The 25497-nt window shown below is 65.3% G+C and overlaps 2 protein-coding genes across 3 annotated transcripts in view; one reads left to right on the forward strand and one right to left on the reverse strand.

Annotated features, from left to right (window-relative positions):
* INPPL1 (inositol polyphosphate phosphatase like 1) overlaps positions 1-15818 on the forward strand; it is a 35170-nt gene extending 19352 nt beyond the window's left edge. Inside the window, exons 3-28 of one of the 2 annotated variants that reach the window (XM_019489783.2) lie at positions 1609-1759; positions 1891-2014; positions 2200-2337; positions 2519-2609; positions 3153-3242; positions 4108-4206; positions 4686-4836; positions 5054-5160; positions 5411-5513; positions 6272-6468; positions 7023-7140; positions 7513-7609; positions 8185-8323; positions 8442-8541; positions 8677-8765; positions 8926-9007; positions 9382-9471; positions 9816-9929; positions 10116-10204; positions 10736-10823; positions 11161-11316; positions 11707-11788; positions 12056-12205; positions 12381-13158; positions 13959-14092; positions 14467-15818. In XM_019489783.2, coding sequence (XP_019345328.2) covers positions 1609-1759; positions 1891-2014; positions 2200-2337; positions 2519-2609; positions 3153-3242; positions 4108-4206; positions 4686-4836; positions 5054-5160; positions 5411-5513; positions 6272-6468; positions 7023-7140; positions 7513-7609; positions 8185-8323; positions 8442-8541; positions 8677-8765; positions 8926-9007; positions 9382-9471; positions 9816-9929; positions 10116-10204; positions 10736-10823; positions 11161-11316; positions 11707-11788; positions 12056-12205; positions 12381-13158; positions 13959-14092; positions 14467-14557 — 3648 coding nt within the window. In that variant the 3' untranslated portion in view covers positions 14558-15818. The remainder of the gene's footprint in view (positions 1-1608; positions 1760-1890; positions 2015-2199; positions 2338-2518; positions 2610-3152; positions 3243-4107; positions 4207-4685; positions 4837-5053; positions 5161-5410; positions 5514-6271; positions 6469-7022; positions 7141-7512; positions 7610-8184; positions 8324-8441; positions 8542-8676; positions 8766-8925; positions 9008-9381; positions 9472-9815; positions 9930-10115; positions 10205-10735; positions 10824-11160; positions 11317-11706; positions 11789-12055; positions 12206-12380; positions 13159-13958; positions 14093-14466) is intronic. The other variant, XM_059723039.1, reaches the window with a different exon arrangement.
* A 740-nt stretch (positions 15819-16558) lies between these two features.
* Positions 16559-24485, reverse strand: PHOX2A (paired like homeobox 2A). The gene is made up of 3 exons (XM_014603424.3): positions 24137-24485; positions 23542-23729; positions 16559-19300 (listed from the first exon to the last, which is right to left on the reverse strand). The coding sequence occupies exons 1-3, from the start codon at positions 24348-24350 to the stop codon at positions 18860-18862; spliced, it is 843 nt and encodes a 280-aa protein (XP_014458910.2). The 5' UTR covers positions 24351-24485; the 3' UTR covers positions 16559-18859.
* Positions 24486-25497: the final 1012 nt, after the last annotated feature.

The raw sequence follows: 25497 nt of genomic DNA on the forward strand, positions 1-25497 counted from the left end.
CCACACCCCCCACACCCTGCACACAACAGGACGCACTTGCACACCTCCCCCCCTGCCAGCATCCGGCAGCCGAGGATGGCGAGGAGCCGGCTGCCACAGGCAGGCTGTCATTAGGGCTGTCCTCCAGCTCCATGCCCGGCTCTGCCCCATGAACCCCTACGGCCGTGCCCCCCTCCCACAGCTGGGGTGCCTGTGTGTGCTGTGGGCTCCCTGCCGGGCCAGGAACGTGTCGAGGCCTTGCAGAGGCGGCTGCTCTGAGCAGGAAGTCTGCCGGTGCGTGGGCGAAGTATTTATAGCCCAACACTGGCCCCTTTGTGCCAGTCCAGCAGACAGGAAGGAGCCCTCCCTGGAGAGGGCTGCAGCCTCCTCTGCCAGCCCCCGCTCAGCCCAGGGGAGGTGGCTTGCAGGGCAGCCAAGCTAGGAGCCCAGTGCATTATCTCCCCACACATGCCTTGGCATCCGACCCGCCGGTGCCCCTCTGCGTGGGCAGCACAGCAGCTGCTGAAGGGGAGCAGGGCAGGTGTGATATTGTGGCCTGGCATGTGCATGCACACGTGTGCGCGGAGGCGGACACAGACACGGGCTCTCCGGACTGGTTGCAGACACCTGCCACGCCAGGGTGGGCGAGGGCTGTTTCCCCAGTGCACACGTTCCCCGCTTACCTCCCTGCCGCCCAGCAGCAGGTCCCAGCCCCTCGCGTGTTTGGGGGTCATGCCCTTGGCTGAGCCCTGAGCCCTTCCCCATGCACTCGAGGTCAGGGGTGCCCTGCTCAGCTGGGGAAAATGAAGCACGAAGCAGCACGGGGGCTGTGCCAGGTGGTGTCAGAGCACAGCACGGCTCCTTTCATCAGAAGGGCATCGGATGTGACCTCACAGCAAATCATAGGGGCACCGCTGCCCCCCAAGTAGGCACAGCCCCACCGTGAGGAGGTGCATCCAGGGCCACGGTGCACATGGGACCTCCAGCTGGCAGCTGCAGCTCCAGGGGCACCTGCCCCCTTGCTGCCTCATTGCAAGCAGGAGGTGCCCGCCTGCTCCTCTGCTGGAAAGGAGCCCAGCCTAGTGGTTAGTGCATGGGGAGGAGCATGCTCTGCATGGTTGAGGACAGCTGGAGAAACAGATGCACAGAGCAAGGTAGCACCCAGAGCCCCTGTAAGCAGGGGCTGGTGTGTGCCTGGGCAAGTGGTGAGAGCGCCCGGGCTGAGCAGCCACAACTCAGCCAGGAAGCAACCCCACGTGCCAGGAGCCGTCAGCCTCCAGGAGCAAAGTCCATGGGGGTAGATCTGCAATTGCTGGTTCCTGAGGCAACCGGGCCTTGCGATATGCCTGGTGATGTCCTGCCTCCCGGGCTGGGAGGATGGGCTGCTTGGGCTGTCCTGGCACAGAGGCCTCATTCCCTAGGCATCCCCAGGGCAGAGGTGCTAGAGGCCCGGCAGGACCGAATGCAGTGCCCAGGTGCAGGGCTGGGAGCCATGCCTTACCTCCATGGACTTTGTGGCTCTGCCCTGGCCCAGGCTGGTGCGTGCCCGACCCGATGGGCTGGTGGGGAGCAGGCAGGTGAAGGCCCCGCTCTGAGTGCTGATGTCCCCTCCTGCCCTTGTGCCCCCAGACATCGCAGGGCGTCCAGGTGAGGCGCTACAAGACCCTGAGCGAGCTCATCACCCTGTACCTGCAGCCCAACCAGGGCCTGGTCTGCACCCTGCTCTACCCCGTCGAGCGCGACAAGGACAAGGAGAACGCCGAGGACAGGGATTACTCGGGTGCGACCGGTCTTTCCTCCCATGGCACTGGTTACTGGGGGTCCCAGCCTGGTCTGGGGGTGAGCTGGGCCAGCTGGGCCCTGGTAGCTGCAGATGAATTACTGTCACTCATCCTGGCCTCTCTCTTCCAGATGGCGAGGATGAAAAGCCCCCGTTGCCACCACGCTCTGGCTCCACCAGCTTCTTCATGGCCAGCCCCGGGCCTGGCTCGGCCAGCTTGGGACCCACTGCCGTGCCGGATGGGGCAGTTGAGAGGTAAGGGCCTTCAGGCATCCCAGGCCCCGCGCCAGGCCGTGCCCCTACTCTGCCCTCACACCCCCGCTGCCTTTGCACATGCATGCACTCTTGCACACTTCCTCTTGCCCCGCCTCTGCCCCATGCCCATCTCCCCGGGTACCCATCACACGCTGCCTTGCACACTCGCTCTCCTGCCCTCTCAGTGCCAATGGCCTCAGCACCATCTCGCACGAGTACCTGAAGGGGAGCTACACGCTGGACCTGGAGGCAGTCAAGGCGGGGGCCAGCAGCTTGCCCCATCTCAACAAGACCCTGGTCACCTCCTGCAAGCGCCTGCATAGGTGAGCACTGCTAGGGGGGCGGGGAGGGTGCTGGCAGCTTGGGGGTCCTGCCACCCTCCCCCCCGGGGGCATCTCATGGCACAGGGGGCTCTGCCCTGTGGTTCTTCCCCCGTGGCTGCCAGGATCGGGGCCGGGGCATCAGGTTGGGCAGGGGCTTACGGCTCCATCTGTCCATCTGCAGTGAGGTGGACAAGGTCCTGTCGGGCTTGGAGATCCTCTCCAAGGTGTTCGACCAGCAGAGCTCGCCCATGGTCTCCCGCATCCTCCAGCAGGTAAGGGGGCAGTGGGGGCAGGGGCTGGGCCCCCCTGGACCCGAGGCTGGGCACCCCGGCCCCAGGCTCCTCGAGGCATGGGGGGCTGGAAAGGACCAGGGAGGGGTCTGCAGAAGCCCCTTCAGTCACCACCACCACGGCCGCAGAGCCCTTGTCCCCTGCTGCCCCTGGGGGGGTCGTCTGCCCATGGGGGACACAAGGCGGGTACTCGCCGGTGCAGTGCCATGGCTGCATGCAGCAGAGCTGGAAACTCAGCAAAAATCAATGCCCTCCCTTGATGAGCTCATTAATCGCACCCGGCATGGCACACACCCCATGGTCAGAGGCATAGCGGGTCCCTCTGCCTCAGTTTCCCCATCTCTAAAGTGACCCTCCCACCTCCTGCCGACACATAGCTATGTGCTGGGGGGGTGGGACACAGGAGGGACACAGCAGTGTTGCCAAGTGGGTGGACCAGCCCGGCCCCGTCTGCAGGGAGGGGGGGACGCGGGGGCAGCTGCCTGCATCTCGCCGGCACGGCTGAGCGTGGCGCTGTGCCTGCAGAGCGCTGGGCAGAGCGGAGAGCAGGAGCTGGAGAGCCTGGTGCTGAAGCTGTCCGTCCTCAAGGATTTCCTGTCCAGCATCGAGAGGAAGGTGGGTACCAGGACTGGCTCTATTGAGCCCCCCTGCCCGGGGCTTAGGCCAAAGAGAGCCTCTCTGGGTCGGGGTCAGGCTGGGCTGCGGACCCTGGCCCTGTTGGGGGGCCGGTCCTGCCCTGGACGTGCCCCCCGAGCAGCTGCAGCTATGCACCCCGTACCTCTTTGCAACCTGCTCTGCCTCGCTGAGGCTCGGAAAGGATGGCATTAAACTTGGCAGCCGGTGCTGAATGCAGGGCTCGGAGCAAATCCTCTCTCAGCTCCAGCGCCAATGGCCTCACTCAGGCACTGCCGCCCCTTGCATACATACCTGCTGCCCGGGTCCCTCCCTGGGAAGTGGGAAGCCTGGCAGGATCGGGCCCTGCCACCAGGCTGGCTGCTGGCACGGCGTCTGCAGCATCCCGGGTGCATCACCAGGAGATGCACCCGGCTCCCCGGTGGTTGCACCCCTGAAATCCCGGGTGCCGCCCTCCGACGGTGCCTCTTGCAGAGCTCAGCGAGCCCAAGCGCAGATGAAGCCATTGGGGGCAGCCAGGCGGATGATCGATGGGTCGATAGCGATGGATCCCAGCTGCCCTTGCCTCCCGCTGCGGGTCGATCGCAGCCCTGCATGCTGCCATAGCTGAGCAGGGGGCAGGGGTTCATCCACCAAACACCGTGCCTCCACCCTGGGGCTCTGCCAGCCCCCATCCTGCATCTGGGACTTGGGATTTTGCTATGAGCCTGGGACTCCAACATACAGGCTGCTGTGGGCTTGTGGGAGTTGACACCGAGGGGCTGGGAGCCCTGCCCTTACCCTGCCATGGTGCTGGCTCTCTCCCCTTGAGCTCTGGAGAGGCTCTAATTCCCGGCTCTGCCCACAGGCCCTGAAAGCTCTCCAGGACATGAGCTCCACGGCGCAGTCGGCCCCGGCTCAGCCCCTGTCCCGCAAGGCCAAGAGCATCCCTGTCCAAGCCTTCGAGGTGAGGAGCAGGAGGGAGAGGTTGGTGCCTGGGTCTGGGCCCCATTAGGGGCAGGGTGAGCTGGGGTGACAGGTCAGGTCACAGCCAGGCCCTGGGTCTCCACCTGGCAGACATGGTGGGGGCCTCAGGGCCTGACTGGGGGCAGTCGGTGACTGCACAACGGGGATTGGGGCCGGGTTTGGGGGGATGGAGGTATGCAGCTTGGGATCCAGAGAGGACAAGGCTCCAGGATCAGGAGCAGACGGACAAGCGGCTTATCCCAGAGTACCCACGTGCAATGGGCAACAGTAGCTTGTTTGCCCCGAGCGAACAGCTACTGTGGGATAAGCCACGGGCGCACAATCCCTACACCCAAGGGCACCAGGCGGGTTGCACCAGCCCTGGGTGGTGCATCTTCTCCTTGCACCGGCGCGAAGCCCCTGGGCTCGTGCCTGGTGCCCCACGTACCCGTGCCAAGAGCAGCCTTGTGCCTGCCCCAGGTGAAGCTGGACGTGACGCTAGGAGACCTCACCAAGATCGGCAAGTCGCAGAAGTACACGCTGAGCGTGGACGTGGAGGGCGGAAAGCTGGTGGTGCTCAAAAAGCAGAAGGACTCTCAGGAGGACTGGAACACCTTCACCCACGACAAGAGTAAGAGCCCGTGGCCGCCCCAGCTCCTTCATCCCGAGGTGCACGATGCCCAGGGGATGGTGGCGGGGAGGAAAAGAGGGTTTGCTCCAGGTTTGCTCACACCTATAGCCCTCTCCCATCCCAGTGTCCATCCCCGCCCCCCCCCGAGCATGCGGGGAGGGCACCGTGCTGCCCCAGAGGACCCCGCTTTGCTCTGATGCCCGGTGTCTCCCCGCAGTCCGGCAGCTGATCAAATCTCAGCGGGTGCAGAACAAGCTGGGCATTGTCTTTGAGAAGGAGAAGGACAAAACCCAGCGCAAGGACTTCATCTTTGTCAGCGCCCGGGTGAGTGGGGCTAGCTGAGCTCGGCGTTGCCCCGATCAGCTGGCGCCAGGCAGTTGGCGCAGTTTCGAACCCAGGGGTAGCGGGGCTGGGACTCAAGCCGGCACCCTGTGCTTTTCGGGGTGTTCCACCCCAGAGGTGGCTGCCTCACGAGAACGGGAGAGCTTCCCCAGCACAAGTCGTGCCCCTTTCTAGGCCTCGCTAGAAGCGGGGTCTGTGCCCCCCATGCCCTCACCCCCTCGTCCCCCTGCAGAAGCGCGAGGCTTTCTGCCAGCTGCTGCAGCTGATGAAGAACAAACATTCCAACCAGGACGAGCCCGACATGATCTCCGTCTTCATCGGCACCTGGAACATGGGTCAGTGCTGGCGGGGAAGCAGCCCGGGGGGTTCACCCTCCGTCAGTGCCGGGGCTCGCCTTGTGACGTACGCGGGTGCTCCTGTGCGCGGGAGGCAGCCCCTTGGAGCCTGCAAACCTGCGTGCCGTGCCCGTTGCCCCCCATCCCGCAAGCCCCGCGCGGCCCGGGGCTGTTGTGATGTACACGCTCGCCGTCTGTCTGAAGCAGGAGGGGCTGGCTGAGGGGAACAGGTGTCGGCTGCCGGCCGCAGGCGCACGCCACGCTCGCGTTCCAGCTGCCGTGTCTCGTTGACCAGGCAGCGCACAGCACCCCTCCCCCCTGGCTGGATAAGTCCCTGCGAGCGACTGCATCCTGATGGATCAGTCATTCCCCCATAGCAAGACCCTCTGCTCCTTTCAGCATGAAGCTTGTGACCCCCAGAGCCTCCCCTCCGGGTTGGGACCCCCCAGCCTGGACCCTCCTGCACTGTTCTGGCTCCAATCTTCAGCGCATCGTTGCAGCCAGACCGTGCCATGCTGCCTGTCTTGTGTCTCCCCTCGCTGCCGTCTCCGCCTCTTGCATGGCATCTCCTAAGATCCCCGCGGCACAGACATGGCAGGGCTAAGTGACTTGGCCAAGGCCAGGCAGGGAGTGTGTGGCAGAGGAAAGTGTGCACCCCGGTGTCCAGCTAGTGCCCCTGCTGCCAACCCATCCCTGGAGCGAGCCCGGCTGCCTGCAGCCCTGACAGTGTCTCTGCGGGGCTGTGCCCGCTCCAACAGGAAGCGTGTTCCCTCCCAAGAGCGTCACGTCATGGTTCACGTCGAAGGGGCTGGGGAAGACGCTGGACGAGGCGACGGTCACCATCCCCCACGACATCTACGTCTTCGGCACCCAGGAGAACTCCATGGGGGACAAGGAGTGGGTCGACTTCCTCCGCGGCGCGCTGAAGGACTTCACGGACATCGAGTACCGCCCGGTAGGCACCCCGGCACCCGGCGGGTCTGGGGACCACCCTGAGTCCTGCATCCCACGAGGCCAGGCTTGTCGGGGTGGACAGCTCCAAGGATGCTGCAGCTTCCCAGAATGCAATGCAATGCAGTGCTGGTCCGGTCAAGAAGGAGCATTGCATGCTGGGAAACCATCGTCTCTGGGGTTGTCTGATCTCCCTCCATTCTAGGCCCCCATAAGTCCAGGCAGCTGCGGGTCAGCGGCTGGCCCTGGGACCGTGGGAGGGTTTGGGGAGGGGGCAACCTGCTCTATCCTCAGCGTGGCCAGTGTGTCCGTGTTCCCCACCAGCCTTGGCTGGCGACAGAGAAGGACGAATCCCCGTTTTATTATTCTGTTAAGACCCCCCAGACGCCAGGGTTGCGTTTCCCAAACCGGCACCATCCCGGGGATTCAGTCCACGTCCCCTGGGGATGCTGCCTTTGCCCCCTGCACGGGCTGTCTGGGGCAGGTGGGGCTCAGGAGAGGTTGCCCTGGGGATCTTTGGAGAGCGGGACTGTAACGCCATGTGGTTGCCCCCCGCAGATCGCGATGCAGTCCTTGTGGTACATTAAAATCGTCGTCCTGGTGAAGCCAGAGCACGAGAACCGCATCAGCCACATCAGCACCTCCAGCGTGAAGACCGGCATAGCCAACACGCTGGGTACGTCCGCGCTGAGCACCAGGCCCAGCCCAGAGATAGGCTGGCAGGGGGGTGCATGCCCTGGGGAGAGCTGGTGTGAGCTGCCGTGGCGCCAGACCCTCAGCCGTGAGGCTGCAGCATCATCCCGGTACCCAGCTGGGGCACCTCCCTGGAGCCTGCATGGACAGTGCTGTCCAGGTCCAGGGCAGTGAATCCCAGCTCGGACCTGCCTCTGCTTCCCTCTGGCTCTGGGGAGAGCTGGGAGCCTTGGCTGGATTCTCCCCCAGCCCCAGCCCTGCTCCCCCCAGGCCCCAGTGTGAGCCGTGGGGCAGTACTGGGAGCCATTGCCGCCCGACCCGAGCTGGGTGCCCAACCCTCCTCGCTGTCTTGCAGGAAACAAAGGGGCCGTGGGGGTTTCCTTCATGTTCAACGGCACCTCCTTCGGCTTCGTCAACTGCCACCTGACCTCGGGCAACGAGAAGACGGCCAGGTGAGTGCCCAGCCCGCACCCGGCGGGACCTGGATTAGGGGGTGAGAGGAGGAGCTGCTGAAACACCTGCATGCCCCAAGAGCAGCCAGGGTCCCCAGGGTGTGGACGGGCAAGGGCAGGGCATGGGGGTGCCTGCAGTGGGGGGAGCTGGGACTGCCCCTGGGCCCAGCAGGCTGCCTGCTGTGCATACGCATGCTCCCTTCCAGGCGTGGCTTGCTCACGCCAGGACACATCGCCCCTTGTGCTTTGCCATGGGTACGCATATGTTCACTCCAGTGCATGAGTATGCACACACCTCCCCATGTGCTTTCACACGCTCAGAGGCACCCTTGTGGGCAGGATGCCTCTACTGTGCTTGCACACGTGCGTGCTCCCAGCTCGGGCCCCAGCATCCTCCAGCAGGCATGCCTGCTCTCTCGGATGGCCTCGGATGCTGCTTGGCACGCTCACTTGCACTCCGGGGACGTATGCACTACCAACATCACGCCTTGTTCCCTGGGACCCTACTGCCTCGGGTCCCGGTTGGTGGGAGAAGGGATATGCCCAGAAGGCTGATGCTTCCCCGCCCAAAACAGGCGCAACCAAAACTACGTGGACATCCTGCGGCTGCTGTCCCTGGGCGACAAGCAGCTCAGCTCCTTCGACATCTCGCTCCGCTTCACCCACCTCTTCTGGTTCGGGGACCTCAACTACCGCCTGGATATGGACATCCAGGTGAGGGCCCCCAGGGTGGGCAGCGCGGGCAGAGGGATGAGGGTCCGTGGCTGAGGGCAGCGGGCAGCTGACAGCTCCCCGCAGCCCACACCCAGCGCCCATCCTCCTCACACCCCAGGAGATCCTCAACTACATCAACCGCAAGGAGTTCGAGCCGCTGCTCAAGGTGGATCAGCTCAACCTGGAGAAGGAGAAGCACAAGGTGTTCCTGCGCTTCGGTGAGGGGCGGCGGCACCGGGATCCCCCAGGGACGGTGGAGGGGGGTCTCCCTGTCCGCACCGAAGTATGGGGGGTGCTGATGAATGGTGGGGGTTGACCCTGGGTTGCTCCTGACGCCGGGGCTGTCTCTGCAGCCGAGGAGGAGATCACCTTCCCCCCGACCTACCGCTACGAGAAGGGCTCCCGCGACACCTACGTGTGGCACAAGCAGAAGCCCACGGGGGTAGGTGCAATGGGGATGGGGGTGGGGAATATGGGCACACCCAGGGTAGGGGGTGGTGAAGGCCTAGCCCATCTGCCACGGGCCCTGGGCAGGCGAATGGGATGGCAGGGGCTCACAACCTGGCTGCACCAACGCCCGGTGCCCTGTGCCCTCCTCCCAGGTCCGCACCAACGTGCCGTCGTGGTGTGACCGCATCCTGTGGAAGTCCTACCCGGAGACCCACATCAACTGCAACTCCTACGGTGAGCTGGCAAGCGTGGGGGGCACGTGGGTGGCAGCAAAGCCGCCCTTGGATGGAGGGACTGGGTGGCCTGTGCCCGCAGCTGCCATCCCCTGGGGTGTCTGGCATCCCCCTTGTCCCAAAGCTGCCATGGCCTGTGCCCTGGAGGTCTCAGACCATATCCCTGGCGTCATGGTGCAGCTTACTGTTAGGCCTGACAGCCCCCAGCAGGGAGGTGGGCAATGGTCTTGGCTGGGAGCACGGGGTGGTGTGGGGAGCTGGCCCTGTCCTCCCGCTGGGGATGGATGGGGCACGTGAGAGCTGTAGCACCCTCTCCCCGAGACCCGCTGGCCGGGAAGGAGATGCCGGGCTCTGAGCATCCCTGTTCGTCACCAGGGTGCACCGATGATGTCATGACCAGCGACCACTCCCCCGTCTTCGGCTCCTTCGAGGTCGGAGTGACGTCACAGTTCGTCTCCAAGAAAGGTAGGGCGCAAGGGGTACATGGGGCAGGAATCTGCCCCCCTTCAACTTGCCTGGGTACCACCAGGGACATCCCGGTGATGCAGATGCTGTTCCCGGTGCCATGATAACCACCCCCGGGACCATGCTCTTGCCCTTTGGCTTGGCATCACGTCCCCAGTGCAGCACCAGGCCGGGACCCAGGAGACCCCTGGCAGGTTGCTCTGGGGGTGAGGACCCTTCCCCAGTTTGGGAAGAGCCGAGAATCCTGAACAGGGGCCTCCCATGAGCCGGGGCTGACCTAGCCCCCCTGAGGAGCAAGACGAGGGGACGTGAGACTCCCCTGACGTCTTTCTGCCCCTCCCCAGGGCTCTCCAAGTCCTCGGACCAGGCCTACATCGAATTCGAGAGCATCGAGGCCATCGTGAAGACGGCCAGCCGGACCAAGTTCTTCATTGAGTTTTACTCCCCCTGTTTGGAAGGTGAGTGCCCGACTGCCTCCCCCAGCCCCCGGTCCCCACACGAACGCACGCCCCCAAGGCGGCAGGTGCCGCGAGCAGAGAGACAGTGCTAAGCCCAGCACCAGGGAGATGCCCCCTTGGCTAGCTTGTCTGCGGGGGACAGGGCTGTGGGTCTAACCCCGAGGCTGCCTCTCCTTGCCCCCCTAGAGTTCAAGAAGAGCATCGAGAACGACTCCCAGAGCAGCGACAACATCAACTTCCTCAAGGTGCAGTGGTCCTCCAGGCAGCTGCCCACGGTGAGCGCCCCTTGCGGGACCCTGATCCCCACGGGGCTGTCAAGTGACATGCCCAAGGCCGCTGGCAGCTCGGTGGCAGAACCCGGCAGCCAGCCCAGGTCTCTGGAGTCCTGGGGCCACGGCCTGTTGAGGTGTATACGGGGTGGGGTGAGCTCCACCGCCGGCCTGGTCAGGAGACACAGACATCTGGGGGTCCAGTGTGGGGTGTGATGGGGAGAGTCCTGCTGGCTGCTGGGGTCTCCAGTGCATTTTAAACAGCTCTTGCAGCAGGGGACCCTGGCAGACCCCTTGTCCCCCTGCTTCCCCTGGTGCAGGCTGGGGGCGCCGGGCGCTCTGGGCACCGTGCCCGGCCACTGTGCAGCATTACAAGCAGGTTGGACAAACCCTGGTCTGGGTTGCATCTGAGCTGGGGCTGGAGCCCTGCCAGCCTGACCTGTCTGCGATCCTGTAACCACCCCTCCCACCTCCCGGCTGGCCCGTGCACGGAGCTGGGGTCCCCACGGCATAACCACCCTCTCTGCTTGCCCGCAGCTCAAGCCCATCCTCTCCGAGATCGAGTACCTCCAGGACCAGCATCTCCTGCTCACCGTCAAGTCGCTGGACGGCTATGAATCCTACGGTGAGGAGTGGGCGAAGGGGGCTCCACATCAGCCTCCTAGGGGCCACCACCCGGAGCTTATCCTTCCCCTGGCTGAGCCTCTCCCATCCCTGCAGATCCCCTGGCCTGGGGGTGTGCTTCCCCCTGCCCTCAACTCCTGCAGGTGCTAAGTGATTTGCCTGAGGTCATAGAGTGAGTCAGTGGCAGAGCGGGCCATTAGTGCCCTGTCCCCCGGGGCCCTGCCACCTGGAAGGGACAGAGGGAAGGATCAGGGTCCATGGGGAAGGTGGGAGTGTTTCCTCTGACCCCCCCACCCCCGGCGTCCAGGCCACTCACCCCACCCCTGCCCCTCTCGCAGGTGAGTGTGTGATCGCCCTCAAGTCCATGATCGGCAGCACGGCCCAGCAGTTCCTCACCTACCTGTCGCACCGCGGAGAGGAGACCGGCAACATCCGCGGCTCCATGAAGGTCCGGGTCCCCACTGAGCGCGTGGGCACCCGCGAGAGGCTCTACGGTGAGCGCGCTCCTTCCATCCGTCCCCATGGAAATTGCTGTCTGTCTGCTGCCCCCACGGGGAAGCCCAGCCCCTTTGCAGCTCCTGGCACCCACTGCATGGGCCAGGGTGGGGGGATGTGGGGGCAGTAGCTCCATTTCCTGGCCAACGATGCCAGAGACCGCTGGGCCCAGCTCCCCTCTCTGCCTGGGAGCCAGTGTCACGGTGCCAGCCGCTCAGCACCCTGTCCTCTCTGTGCATAGCAGAGCCGCTGTGCCCAGCCGAGGGGCTGGGGTCCGGGCTGTGCTCTGGGGTACCCCAGGCCAGGGGGGAGGCCGGCCAGCTGAGCAGGGTGGAAAGGGGTACTTGGGCAGGCGTGGGGGGCTGAGCCGGCGCGTCTCCCGCCCACAGAGTGGATCAGCATCGACAAGGACGAGACCGGAGCAGCCAAGGGGAAGCAGCTGCCCGTCTCCCGGGCCAGCCAGGAGCACAAGTAAGGACGAGCGGGAGCTGCGGCAGGGATCGATGCTCACTGCAGGTGCAGGGGCTGCTCTGCACGATCCCCCCCTGAGCTGGGCTGCAACCCCTGCCTTGTTCAGCTCCAGTCTGGGAGACCCTCCTTGGGCCCCTGGAGCTGAGGTCTGGCCCTGGAGGGCATGGGCAGTTCTGCCTTTCCGGAGGGGGCCGGCCCCCGTGGCTCTGCATCGTCCAGGGGGACGTGGGAGCCGCCCAGCATCTGACAGGCTCTCCCTCTGGCCAGGTCGTCCGGGCGGAAGCACCTCCCGGGGGAGACACCTGCCTGCCCCGTGGGGAAGCTCTCCGAGGAGCCGGAGAAGGCCAGCGCCCCGCTCGCCGCCCGCCCGCCCGCCCCGCTCCGCGGCTCCTCCAAGGATGACGCCTCCCAGAGCCGGTGAGTGGAGCCGAGCAGGGGGAGAGGAGGCATCGTGACACCCCTTTATAAATCCAGGGGTGCCCGGGTCTGGTCCCCGCACCTCCAAAAGGACGAGGAAAATGGGAGAGGGTGCAAACGGGCAGCGAGGGCGATTCGTGATGCGGAGCCTGACCCTCCTGGTGCATTCCCGCAGGTCCAAGCAGGAGGCCGCGGCGGAGCCGGACGGGGCCCCGCTGAAGAACAGCTTCAACAACCCAGCCTACTACGTGCTGGAGGGGGTCCCGCACCAGTTGCTGGCCGCAGAGCCCCCCGCTGCCTCGCCAGCCACCTCCAAGCCGCCGGCCCCCAAGAACAAGGTGCAGATCACGGTGCCCGTGCAGCCCGAGCGGCGCAGGCCCCCCACAACTGGCCAGGCACCCCCGGGCCGGGGGGACGAGACCTCCTCGGACGAAGAGCCTGCGCCCCTCAACCTGCCGCCCCCCGACTTCCCGCCCCCACCGCTGCCCAAGTCGGTGGAGCTGGAGATGAGCGACAACCCCTTCTACGCCAGCACCAAGGAGGCGGGCCGGCGGGACGACGCTGAGGTCAAGGCCAAGGCCCGAGCCGCCGTGGCCTTCAGCGAGCCCCTGGAGACCAAGCCACCCCCACCCAAGCTGCACCCCCGTGCCCATGCCGCCCCGGAGCATGGCTTTGTGCTGGAGGGCTCCGGCGCGGCGCCGGCGCCGGCGGGGCTCCTGGACGACCGCTCCTGCTCTGTGCTGCAGATGGCCAAGACCCTGAGCGAGGTGGATTACTTAGGCGGCAAAGGGGGCGGTGGGAGCCGGGAGCCGGCAAACCGCCCTGTGCCAGCCCCGCTGGGCAAAGGGCGGCTGGAGCTGCCCCCCCGATGCCTGCTCCCCGACTACAGCCGGTCGCCCAGCTTCCCGCCCCGCTCCATCCGGGAGAGCATCGAGGAGGACCTGGCGGAGGAGGTAGGGCTGGGGATGCCTTGCGGGAGAGCTGTGGAGCGGGGCTGAGAAGGGATTTCCCCCCCTGCTCATGCTGGCAAGGACCTCATAGCAGGAGGCACGGGCTAGAGTCTAGGCTCGGAGAGACCCGTGGCTGCAGGGACCTGGGGAGGTCCCATCTAGTCCAACCTCTGCCTGGGGCAGGATCGGCCCTGTCCAAAGCAGCCCAGATAAACCCTTTGTCCAGCATCTTTGCAAAACTGTGGTCACCCCTGGCACAGCACCAGGCATCACACCTCAACCTGCCACAGGGAAAGCAGCAGGCGCACGGCTGCCAACATCTGGCTGCTGCAAAGCTTGTTAATAGATGCTCAGGAGATCCCAGGCAGAGGCTGTGCCCCCGCTGCAGAGGAAGGCAACCCCCCAGTCTGTACTGATCTAACCAGGGGGAAATCCCTTCCTGATCCTAAATGCACCCTGAGCGCAGGGGCAAGACCCTCTAGCCAGGACCTTGCGGGGTTGATGCCAGCAGGAGCATTGGCACAGCCCAGTCTCTATCCCCAGCCTGGGCTAGAAGTAGTAACCAGCCCCCCGGAGGAGTCCGAGCCCCTCATCCAGCTGTACTACCTGGGGCCACTCACTGCCCTGCCTGTGTCTCAGTTTCCCCATCTGCACAATGGGGATACAGCCCCTGCACAGCCCCTGAAGCCCCCTCCCTGGGGTGAGAGGGGTTGCAGCCAGCATGGGGACGGGGATGGGGGGCAGAGGGCTAGGCAGACACACCAAGAGCTGCCCAATGCCCCTGTCTTGTCTGTCCCGTGCAGGCTGTGTGCCAAGGGGGCCGGAGCAGCGCCAGCCTGGGCGAGCCCAGCGTGGGCGCCTGGCTGCGGGCCCTCGGGCTGGAGCGGTACGAGGAGGGGCTCATTCACAACGGCTGGGACGACCTCGAGTTCCTCAGGTGAGCGCTGGGGGCGGGGGGGTCTCTGCCCGGCCTGCCCCTGCCTGCTCCAGGGCTCTGGCAGGGGGTGCTGCTGGCACATCCGTGAGCCCCAGGAAGGGGCAACAGCTATGGGGTGGAAAGCGCTGGCAGGTCAGGGGCTGGGGGAATCCAGGACCTTGGCTCTCCCATGGCCTCAGCAGGTCCCCGTTGCTGAGGACATCCAGAGCCTCCTCGTGGCAGCTCGGGCACGTTCACCCGTGGCGGGCACGAGGCCTCTGCACTACCAGGGGGTGCTAGTTCCCGGTCATTGCCTGGAGCTGCAGAGGGTGGTTTTGGGGTGGGGGGAAAGGTGGCGAGGATTAATCCGTGGGTGCTCCCGCTCCCCCTTGCAGCGACATCACGGAGGAGGACCTGGAGGAGGCCGGGGTGATGGATCCCAACCACAAGCGCCTCCTGCTGGACAACCTGAGGCTCAGGAAATAGCGGGACCCCGCATGGCCCCGGACACGCCGCCCTCCCCAGTCCGGCGGGGGGGTCCCCGCAGCCGTCCGTGCCCAGAGGGGATGATACGGGGCGATGGCCTGGAGCGCTGGGTCTGTGCCCCGCGCCGCAGCTCTGCGCTGAGTATTCCCTGTGCCTTCCAGGAGGACTCGAGCTGGAGACCCCCAAACCCGGGGGGACGTGGGGGGTCAGCGTGGTCCAGGCCGCTCCATTTCCATGCAGCCTCCTGCTTTTTTAAATTATTGCTTATTTATTGTCGGAGGGGGTGGGCGTTTGTGTCCAGGCCGTGCCTTGAGGGGGGGGTTTCAGCTCAGCCAGCACGGCTTGGGACCCCCTCCAAGCCCTGGAGGGGCCTCAGCACTGGGGCATGGGGGCTGGAGGGGACAGGGCAGAGAGCAGCTGGCAACGTGCCTGGCCCCCCAGGGACGGAGGCTGCATTAGCTGGGGGATATCCTGAGACTGAAGGGGGCAAGTGGGGGGTCTCCAGGGCTGCCGCCCCAGCAGCCGGAAGGGGCTTCTCCAGCCCCTGCACCCCCAGACTCACTGCCCCCAGCGCCCCACAGCCTCCTGGCCCCGTACAGCCCTGTTGCCCCCCTCTGTTCAGCTGTCCAGGGGGGACACAGGGACAAACTGGGTGTCCGGCAAGGGCTGGGCCACGCACCCAGTGCTTCCCAGTGCAGCAGCTCCCGCACTGGGAACACACCAGAGGGCGCCGGGATGGGAGCGGTTGCGGACAGGGACCCAAACCCGCCACGAACACTTCCCTGGATCCTGAGCCACTCACTTGCCACCCCCTGCCTCAGTTTCCCCACCTCCAAAGTGGGGGCAGACAAGACTCGCCAGCACAGCGGAGGTGCCCGGAGCTGTACGATGGAGACCGCGCGCCTTGCAGTCCCCGGTGGCAGGGGACCCCGGGGTGGGGCGAATCCACGAGCTGAAATGAAGGAGGCGCCCGGGCTCCAGCGCCCTCGTGACAATCTCCCCTGCTGCCTCTCGGGTAGTTAGTGAGATGTGTGGTGTGACCTTAACCCCACTAACCCGCCGCCGGGGCTTTCCGGCGGCTTTTTTAAAATCCCGAGCTATTTTTTTAATGTGTAATTTAAGCCGAAGGTTATTTCTCTGGGGGGAGGTGACCCCCAGGGACCTCCCCGCGAAGCGGCAGGTTCTGCAGCCTTTGAGCTGGGTCCTCAGCACTGCCTGGATGATCACCTGCTCATGCAATAAAAGGGCTCATTTGCTTAGACCCCATCGCCTGGTCCAGGTGCTTTCTCCGTCTTTGGGTGCCACGGCTGCAGAGGGGAGGGCGGGGGACGGGGCTGGATGGATTAATATTGCTCCCCGGGGCCAGCGGAGGCTGGAGGGCAGCGGAGAGGCAGCCCGGACCCCGATCCGACTGCACATGTAGGCCGCTATCCATTCGTGGCTATCCAGCCGTGATGGATACACTATCCGGCTGTGGGTGAAGGGTGGCTGGCACAGAACGACGCCCTTGGTGATCCCACGGGACCGTCTGGAGCTCCCCGCGCAGCACAGGGCGCCCGTCGCACCATGCACTGTTCCTGCAGCACCAAACAGGCCCTGCCCCACTGCACAGGATGGGCTGAGCCAACACTGTTACCTGGGGGGGGAAACTGAGGCAGGTGTTAAGTGAGGCACCTAAGGCCACAGAGGGAGTCTGTGGCAGAGCCAGGTGCTGAATGCAGACAGCGGGGGCTCAAACCAATGCCTGTTCCCATTCATCTGCCAAGTAGCCATGTTTCATACAGATCTAATAGGGCTGAAGGGACCTCGCAAGATCATCGGGTCTAGCCCCCCTGCCCAAAGGCCGTTTGGACGATAGAAACTCCCCTGCTATGGGCTGCAGGGATGGACCCCCACCGCCCCCCACAAAAACATCCCGGACCCCAGCGTCTCCTCCCTCCCTGCAGGCCCATTCCCGCCTGCAGTGCCGCTCCCCCGGTGGAGCCCCCCCCGGCCGGCTCGTCAATAAATTAAGTTTTATTGGGATTAGCATCGTTGGCCAATGGGCTCAATAAATTACAGAACAGGTTAAAAAAAACAACCAAAAAACAGACGTCGTGGAGAGTCTGGAGTGAGGTTCCCGTCATGCCGGGGGGCCAGCGAGCTCGCCGTCACCCTGTCCCCGGCTCTGCTAGCAGGGGCACGGGCCTTGGCAGCTTTCCCCCAGCAAATGGTCAGCTCGCCTGGCCGTGGCAACCGGGCGCCACCCCCCGCAGACGCCATCAGGGACCCCTGCGGCTTTGCTAGCACCCTGGGAAGGTTGCGGAGGGGGGACCCGTTCCCCAGACGTATGCCCTCGGCCCAGCCTGCAGACGCAGCCACCTCCTGCCCTTCGAAGGTGGCTAAAGGCTGCTGCTTTTGCAGGCCACGCCAGAGAGCAGCCTGCAATGGGACGATGCCCGTCAGGGCATCCTCTCCGGACAGAGCAGCACCTGGGTCTATGAAGGGTGAGACCTGGCGCGGGGAGACCACCAGCTCAGGAGAAACCCACACACGGGGGCACGGACACAGACACACACACACAGACACACCTCCTTCGGCCCCGCTCCTCTCCCTCCGTGCACCACGGGGCACTGCCCACTGCCCAGGGCAATGGGGCACGAGCTGGGGTCTCAGCATCTGGCATTTAACTCTGATCAGAGCCATCACCTTCCTCTCCCCCAGCAGGCTCCTCTGGCATTGAAGGCTGGGGGCAATTGCCACGGAGCAATATCCCCTCTCTGGACCTCTGTCAAGCCGCCAGCTGGCATGGGCAAAGTCTCGGCAGCCTGCAGGCATCCAACCCCGATCCCCGGGGATGGGCCTGGTCATCCCCTGGAGTCAGTAGCACATCTGTGCACCCATGCAGTGGCTCAGGGCAATGCCATGTGGCCAGGTGTCTGGTCGCTGCCTTCAGCACAGCAGCAGAAAAGAGGGTCCAAGCATCTGCGTGGCACCACGGTCCTGCCCACGCCTGTAACACGGGTGAGGAATCCCTTCCGCCCCCCACCACCCCTTCCTGCCCCAGCCCATGGCGTGGCACCGGACTGGGCAGGGGTGCGTGCTGTGCTTGCGGCCCAGGGAGGGATGCCGCAGTCACTCGGGCAGCGAAATCCGGGGAGAGCCGTGGGAACGAGCGGTGTGAACCGCATGCAGTGTTCATGTTGCATCTCACCTCGGTGGAGCCCCTGGCACAACTCGCACGTTTCTCTCGGGGCCACGTCTCAGGTCCTGGCCCACGCGAAGGAGCATGCCCTGCCCTGACATAAAGTGCTTTCTCTCCTCCGTCTGGGCTTTGGTGATGCTCCTGCTGGATCTGGCCATGCCGGTGGGCACGTCTTTCCCCTGCCCTGTGCCCACTGCTGGATACTGGAAGAGATGCAGAAGAGCATCCATTTGGCTTTGGTAGGGCTGGCAGGGGGGTAAGGACCTGCTTCAGTGAGGTTAAGCTCCCAGTTGCCCCTGTGGCATTGCTCCGTGCTGCCCTTCCATGGAGACCACCTCTCGGGCCGGACGCGTGAGCCGTGGATGGTCAGGCCTCTCCCCAGGGGTTTGACGGGGTGGTCACCAGTGTCCGTGGGGCGAGTTCAGACCCACGTGCACACAGAGCCGTAGCTGGCAGCGGAGTCCGGAGAAGCATATAGCCATGGCAAGGCCCGGGGGGTGGGCAAGGCTGCCCGGATCCTCTCGGTGCGGATGACATGGTGCAGGGAGATGCAGAGGAGGGAAGCTGTCCTGCTCCCGTGGTCCCATCCCGCAGCCCCCCTGACAATGCAGGCGCTGGCCGCTGGTCCTGGCAGCCCGCAGCGCTCACGGGGAGCTGAGGGACCCCCTTCCTTGCTCTGCTGCTGATTGCATCCGACTAGCGCCGCACGGAGACCCCATAGGACCAAAGGGCTGCCTTCCCTGGGGTCGGGGGCTCAGCAAAACCCCAGGAAAGGCTCGGCGTGGCCTTCAGGCCCTACGGGGGTCGGTGCCAGGGACCGTCCCAGCTCCCTGGACAGGGTGGCGAGACGTCTCTGAGCAAGCAGATGGGCGGAGGTGGTCGCTGCCCGCTGCATCGGCCGGCGTCAGGGGCAGGGAGCGTTGGCGTGAGCGAGGAGGTGGGGAGCTCGCTCGCTATGGAGGGTGCGAGTCCTGAATGCCGAGAGCAAAGCACCGGCTTCGTCTCCGTCGCCCATCCCTGCCAGGAGCGCCGGGGCCAAGCGGGAGAGAAACCTCGGAGGCGGGCGGCTGGGAGAGGGGCAGGGAGGGTGGCTTGGCGGCATCGGCAGGCCCAGTCCATTAGAAGAGGTTCGTCTTGAGGGCGTTGGGCTTCCTGTGGAAGGAGGAGAGGACGCCGGAGAAAGGTCCGGGCATGGCCTCGGCCGGCTGCCAAGCCTTCAGCAGCTCGGCCGTGTTGCTGGGGCCGTTGCTAGTACTGACCCCGGGCCAGAGAGGAGCCTTTAGGGGCTGGGCGGCGTGGCCGGGGGCCATGCCCTGCCCCGTGCCGGGGCTGGGGCTCAGGCTGCTGCCGGGGCTGAGGCCGCCGGCGGTGGGCAGCGAGGCGGTGCTGTCGGGCGTGGGGCTGCAGTTGGACTCCTTGGACTCGTCATCTTCTGAGGAGGAGCGCGGGTCCGACTTCTTGTTGGCCGCGGCACCGCCATTGCTGCCCCCGCCGGCGCCTTTGGCGTTGGCCGCTCGCTCCTGCTTGCGAAATTTGGCCCGCCGGTTCTGGAACCAGACCTGCAAGGGGGGCCGGGCCGGGGAGGGAGAGAGCAGAGAAGCCAAGTCACGCGGGGGCCAAGAGCCGCGAGCTGCCGGGACGGGCTGGAGGGGTCTGCAGCTCCTGCTGCAGCTCCGGCCGGCCCCCGACGCACGCTGGGCCCGCAGCGAGAGATGGCCGATGCAAATGGTGCGAGGAGCGGGGATGAAGGAGGGAGGTGGCTGCACCAGCAGGATGCCCTTTCCTCCCACTCCCCTTCTCCAACAGCTGGATGTCACCCAGCTGCAAATCCAGCGCCTCCCTGTTGTCCTGTTCATCAGCGACTGGCGGCACAGCCGGGCCGGCAGCGAAGGGCACAGCCGGTCCAGCGCCCTGCTCGAGGATCTGCAGGATCAGTCCTGCCTCAATCCGCCCAGGCAAGGGTGTGTCTAACCTACACGACGAGGATACGGTGCAGCTACAAGGCCCGTTGCCCCTAAATGAGACCCCAGAGCTGCTGCCGCAGGACGGCTGGCCACGTCCAGCAGCTGCAAGGGGGGTTAAATGCTCAAGAGACCCCAGGCAGAGGCTGTGCCCCCACTTCAGGGGAAGGCAACCCCTCCCCAGTCCGTACCGATCTGACGGGGGAAATTCCTTCCTGCCCCCAAATGCAGCCAGGACTCTCTGGGGTTGGTCCCAGCAGTACTGGGGGGTATCTTTTGCCCTCGAAGCCCCAGCTCCTGGAATCAGGGGATGGAGAGGCAGCCCTGGCTGGACGGCAGCCGTGCCCAGAGCAGGGCACCATGCTTCTGGATCCAGCCCATCCCAAAGGCAACGTGTCTCTAGATAGCCCGAAGAGCTGCACAGCGCGCTCCGGATCTAACGGGCAGTCTCTACCCCAAAAGGCACGCACGCGGCTGCCTGGCATCGGCCGGCGGATGGGGTCTCCCTGTCTCTGCCTGTTCCCCGCTGCTGGCTGGGCAAGGACTGGGGAGGACACGACCACGGAGCAGCTCGGACTCTGACCCTGGGGAGCAGCATCGTCCCTCCCTCTGCCCCAGCCTCGCACCAGCTGTAACCAGGAGGAAGCGAGAGGGGAGCAAAGCCCCTCTTTCCTTCCCTCTTTCAAGGCTGGTCCTGTCACCTCCTGGCAACCACCCCCTTTCCACCCCCCGCAGGGTGGTTTGCTGGGGGTGGCAGGGCTGCGGGCCACCCTGGCACCCTCTAGCAGCTGCACTGGTGAAGGGAAGAGCTGCCCAGCGGTGAGCGCCGGGGGAGGCAGGGGGGTCTGAGTGTGACGGGGCTGGCCAGGGACCTGGGCACAGGGATGCACGCAGAGACGGGCACCTTATTTCTCCAGCCAAAGCTGGTGTGCAGTTATCCCAGGGGCTGAGGCACGCTCAAGGCCAGGTGGGGTAAGAGAGGGATGCACGGCGCCAGCTTTTGCAGAGATTTCTCTAGCAAAGAAGCGGGGGGGAGAAGGCAGGCGAAGCCACAGGGGTGAGGCAGGGTCCCGTCTCACGGATCCAGCCAGCAGCTCCCCACTCCAGACACCCCACGAGCCAGGGGTGGCTGGGCTGCGTGACAGGGGAGGCCCCGATCCACAGGGCGTGGGTAGTTTGCAAACGCCGGCTGCATGCCACGCCGGAGGCACAGACCTGCTCACGGCCCCTCCGCCCTGCAGCTCTCCCTCCTGCCCTCCCTCCATTCCTCAGCTTCCCTGTGTGCCCTGAGGCTACCGGGCCCTGCTGCCTCCTCCACGATGGGGTTTCCCAGGCTTCTGGGCTTTGCTGCTTGACCTCCCCCCTGAACTACCTGCTCCATGTGTCAGGGGGTTTTAAGCCTCCCCTCGAGGTGCTGGCTGCAGCTGGGGATGGGGACTGGGCTGTGCCAATGCTCCTGTTGGGACCAAACCCGGAGGGTCCTGGCTTGAAGGTCTTGCCCCTGTGTTCAGGGTCGGACTGATGCTACATTTGGGGTCAGGGAGGAATCCCACCCCCCCTCCATCAGACTGGTGCAGACTGCGGGGTTTTGCCTTCCTCTGTAGTGGGGGCACTGGGATCTCTTGAGCATCTATGATCAATCTTTGCAGCAGCAGGATGTTGGTGGCCGCGGGCCCCCTGCTCTCCCTGCGGCAGGGTGGGGTGCGACGCCTGGTGCTGCGGCAGGGGCGACTGCAGTTTTGCTCAGAGGTCGGACACTGGGTTTGTCTGGGGATAGCTGGACAGGGCTGATCCTGCCCGCGGCGGGGGTTGGACTAGACGTGACCTCGGCAGCTCCCTTCCAGATGCGTCTCTAGGACAGCAACGAGAAGGGGGGGTGAAACCTGCCTGGGCTGTTCCTGGGGTACTCGTCAGCCTCAGCCTCGTTGCTTCCCCCGGGTCTGGTCTCTGGACTTCCCTCCTACCCTCTCCACCCCTGCTGCTACTGCTCCCTCCCCCTGCAAATCCCTGCTCCCTCCACCCCTGAGCCCCACCCAAAGACAGCCGGGTGGGCGCTAGGGTGGGTGCTAGGGGCCTCCGGCTGCTCTCCCCCATCCTCAGACCAGCACTGATGGGGCAGGGGCCAAGCACAGCAGCAGAGGACCCCCAAGATCTGCTGGAGATGGGGCTGTTAAATCAGCCCAGCCTGAGACCATTACCTCTCAGTCTGCCCTGGGCCCCGGTGGGCATTTAATTGGCACTGAGGTGCACCCTAGTCTCTAAGCAAAACCCCCTCTGCACCCGGCTAAACCTGTCTCCTTGGGGAACAGCCTCCTCCCGCACAGCCTGCAGCACCGAGCACTGGAACGGGTGGAAAGGAGCAGCGCTGTGCACCCCCCGGGGACACCGGGGCTGCTCCTGGCCAGCCCACAGCTCCGTCCAGCCCCTCTCCTGCAGCGCTGCATCCCCTGCCCCTCTACACGGCCAAAACCAGAGACCCAGGAAGGCCGAAATTGGGGTCCCCCTGCACCCCCTTTAATACCCACAGGCATTTCCCTGCTCCCGTTCAGAGCCCCACTGGACTCTCGGCCTCTAACACACCCTGCGGCAACCAGCTCCCGAGTGAATCAGGCTGCACAAAAGCGGCAGCCTCCTTTCCTCGGTCCAGTGCTGTCGGAGACGGGAATAGGCAAATCCCGGCTTAGTCTCTCTGCCCCGTGCATGATTTTACAGCCCCCTCGACATCTTCTTCCCCCCGTTCTCATTCCTCCAGGCTGACAAGCCCCAGCCTCTTTCAGGTCTCCGCGCACACGAGACTCTCCATGCCCTGGTGCTGCCCCTTTCCCCCCTCTGCCCACAGCAGGCAGCATTCAGGACGCGGGTGCACCCTCCTTACTAATTCCCACCCTCCTCCGAGTCTGGGTGAGGGCCGCAGGGAGCTACCCACAACAGTCCTGACGTGGGAGAGGGGGCAGGATCTGGCTCCCGGGTCAGGCCTAGCAGCAGGGCAGCTGCTGCACCCTCTGCACGAGCTGGCCCCAGCCTGGGGAAATGCACCCACAGCGCTGGCTGTCGAGGGCACGCTCCAAGCACCGGGGACAGGGCTGCCCAGGTGCTCCCGGGATCTGGATGACTCTCCTAGGGAGGGATTGTCTTCCCTGTGCCGTGGGACCCTGACTGGAACCATTGTGGATACACGCTTGTTCCCACCGTGCCAGGGCCACCAGTGATGGCATCCTCATGCCAGCCCTGCCATGGAGGCATCAGTGTGCCTGGGCTAATGCTGGAGAAATGGGCGTGCAAGGTCCAGGGGAGAGCTCTCAGCCTCCCCTCCCCACAGCGACCGCACAGGGTGAGCACCATCCGTGCAGGGAAGCAGACCCTCACAGCCCAACCCCTGGGCATGCTGAAGGCACCTTAAATCCAGCTCGGCGCTCAGCAAGGGAGGCAGGGGGCAGCGGGCTGGGACGTAAGGGCTCCTCCACCCTGTCTCTACCCAGCCATCGGAGGAGGGTTGGAAGGGAGCTCAGGAGGTCACACCTAGTGCAACCCCCGGCTCCAAGCAGGACCAGCCCCAACTACATCATCCCAGCCAAGGCTTTGTCTACTCCGGGCTTCAAAACCTCCAAGGATGGAGAGTCCCCCACCTCTCTGGGGAGCCTGCTCCAGTGCTTTACTACCCTCCCGGCCGGAGCTTTTCTCTAGCCCCGCCGCCAACTCAGTGTGGCCGTATGCGCCAACATCCCTCACTCCCCCTGCCTCAGTCTCCCCTCTCCCCACTCCCGTGCCTCAGTTTCCCCTCCCTCAACTCTCCCCGTGCCGGCTCCTGGGGAGGACGGGCAGTGCCGGGCGGCGCTCACCTGCACCCGGGCCTCGGTGAGGTCGATCTTGAGCGCCAGCTCCTCACGGGTGTAGATGTCGGGGTAGTGCGTCTCGGCGAAGACCCGCTCCAGCTCCTTGAGCTGCGAGCTGGTGAAGGTGGTGCGGATCCGGCGCTGCTTGCGCTTCTCGTTGATGCCCGACGGGTCCGAGAAGAACTTGTAGGGCACTGCGGGGGGAGGCCAGCGTTAGCCGAGGGGGCAATGCCCGTGGGGGGGGGGGGGGTGCCGTGCGGAGGCGCTAATTGCTGCAGAGCCGCACGTTACCTTGCATCGCGCAACACCCGCACCCTGGACACGACCCCGCGCCCTAAATGCGCACACGGGCCGCGCGCGAACCACGCCAGACATGCAAACCGGCCGTGGGGACGCGCGCCATCCCCTCGCGAACCCGGGTGAGAAACACGGAGCGCACACACGTGCGGGGTCCCGAGCGCATCGCGCTATCGAGACCGGCCAGCCGCACGTGCGGGGTCGCGACCGCGCCGCTCACTCGGAGCGCCGCACACGGCGTTTCATCGCGGGACGGCCGGGCCGGGCCGGGCCGGGCCGGCGGGGCGGTGCGGGGCGGCGGTACCTGCGGCGTAGGGCGAGGGCTGGTGGTCGCGCAGGGCGCCCAGGGCGCAGCTGGCGGCGGGCAGGGGCGGGCAGGCCGGGCTGGCGCCGAAGCCGCTCCGGATCGGGCTGTACTGGAAGGTGCCGGCCTGGCTGCAGGGGCTGAAGTCGGCGTAAGCGGACGCCTCCATGGCCGCCATGCAGGAGTCGTAGGAGTTGAGGTAGGAGTAATCCATGCCGGCCCCCGACGGGCCCCGACGGCCGGCTGCGCGAGGCTGCGGGCGGCAGCGGCGCCGGCGCGTCCGTCCCGTCCCGTCCCGTCCGGGCGCGGGGATATAGGGCCGGGCCGGGCCGGGCCGAGCACTGGCCGAGGCGGAGGAGGCTTTTGCATGACAATGTGCGGGGCCCGGGGGGGGATGCGGGGCTCAGGCCCCTCCCCGCGCCCGCCCCGCCCGGCCCAGCCCTTAACCCTTTGCGGGCCCGCTCCTCCCCCCCCCCCCGGCCGGCCTGCGGGGGCTGCGGGCCGCCCCGACGGCCCCGACGGCCGCCGCCTGCCCCGCCAGTGTGAGCGCGCGTGTCTGCGTGCCCCTTGCGTGTGCACCTGGGAGTTTGTGGGAGTGCGCGGGTGGGAATGTGTGTTTGTACACGCGTGTGCGTGCGGGAGTGGATGTGCCTGGTAGGGGGGTGTACTGTATACACTCGGGGGTGTATTTGGGACTGGATGTGCGCTTGTTTGAGTGCGTGTATGTGACTGTGGGTGTGCATGCATGCTTTGTGTGTGTGGGGAGTGGGTGTGTCTGGTGGGGGTGCGTACTGTATACACTTCGGGGTGCGTGTGTGTGTATTGGGAGTGGGTGTGCATTTGTCTGAGTGCATGTGTGTGACTGTGGGTGTGTACATGCTTTGTGTGTGTGGGAGTGGGTGTGTGTGGTGGGGGTGCGTACTGTATACACTTCGGGGTGCGTGTGTGTGTATTGGGAGTGGGTGTGCATTTGTCTGAGTGCATGTGTGTGACTGTGGGTGTGTATATGCTTTGTGTGTGTGGGAGTGGGTGTGTCTGGTGGGGGTGCGTACTGTATACACTTCGGGGTGCGTGTGTGTGTATTGGGAGTGGGTGTGCATTTGTCTGAGTGCATGTGTGTGACTGTGGGTGTGTATATGCTTTGTGTGTGTGGGAGTGGGTGTGTCTGGTGGGGATGCGTACTGTATACACTTCGGGGTGCGTGTGTGTATTGGGAGTGGGTGTGCATTTGTCTGAGTGCATGTGTGTGACTGTGGGTGTGTACATGCTTTGTGTGTGTGGGAGTGGGTGTGTGTGGTGGGGGTGCGTACTGTATACACTTCGGGGTGCGTGTGTGTGTATTGGGAGTGGGTGTGCATTTG

The sequence above is a fragment of the Alligator mississippiensis genome, chromosome 1, assembly GCF_030867095.1.
Source record: "Alligator mississippiensis isolate rAllMis1 chromosome 1, rAllMis1, whole genome shotgun sequence".
NCBI classification, from domain to species: Eukaryota; Metazoa; Chordata; order Crocodylia; family Alligatoridae; genus Alligator; species Alligator mississippiensis.

Bases quoted from the DNA above. Each gene is read 5' to 3' on its own strand.
- PHOX2A (XM_014603424.3), bottom strand. From the start codon at position 24,350: ATGGATTACTCCTACCTCAACTCCTACGACTCCTGCATGGCGGCCATG. The intron at 23,730-24,136 runs GTACCGCCGCCC...CTCCCCCCGCAG, and splicing joins GCCCTCGCCCTACGCCGCAG to TGCCCTACAAGTTCTTCTCG. The intron at 19,301-23,541 runs GTGAGCGCCGCC...CCCCCCTTGCAG, and splicing joins TCACCGAGGCCCGGGTGCAG to GTCTGGTTCCAGAACCGGCG.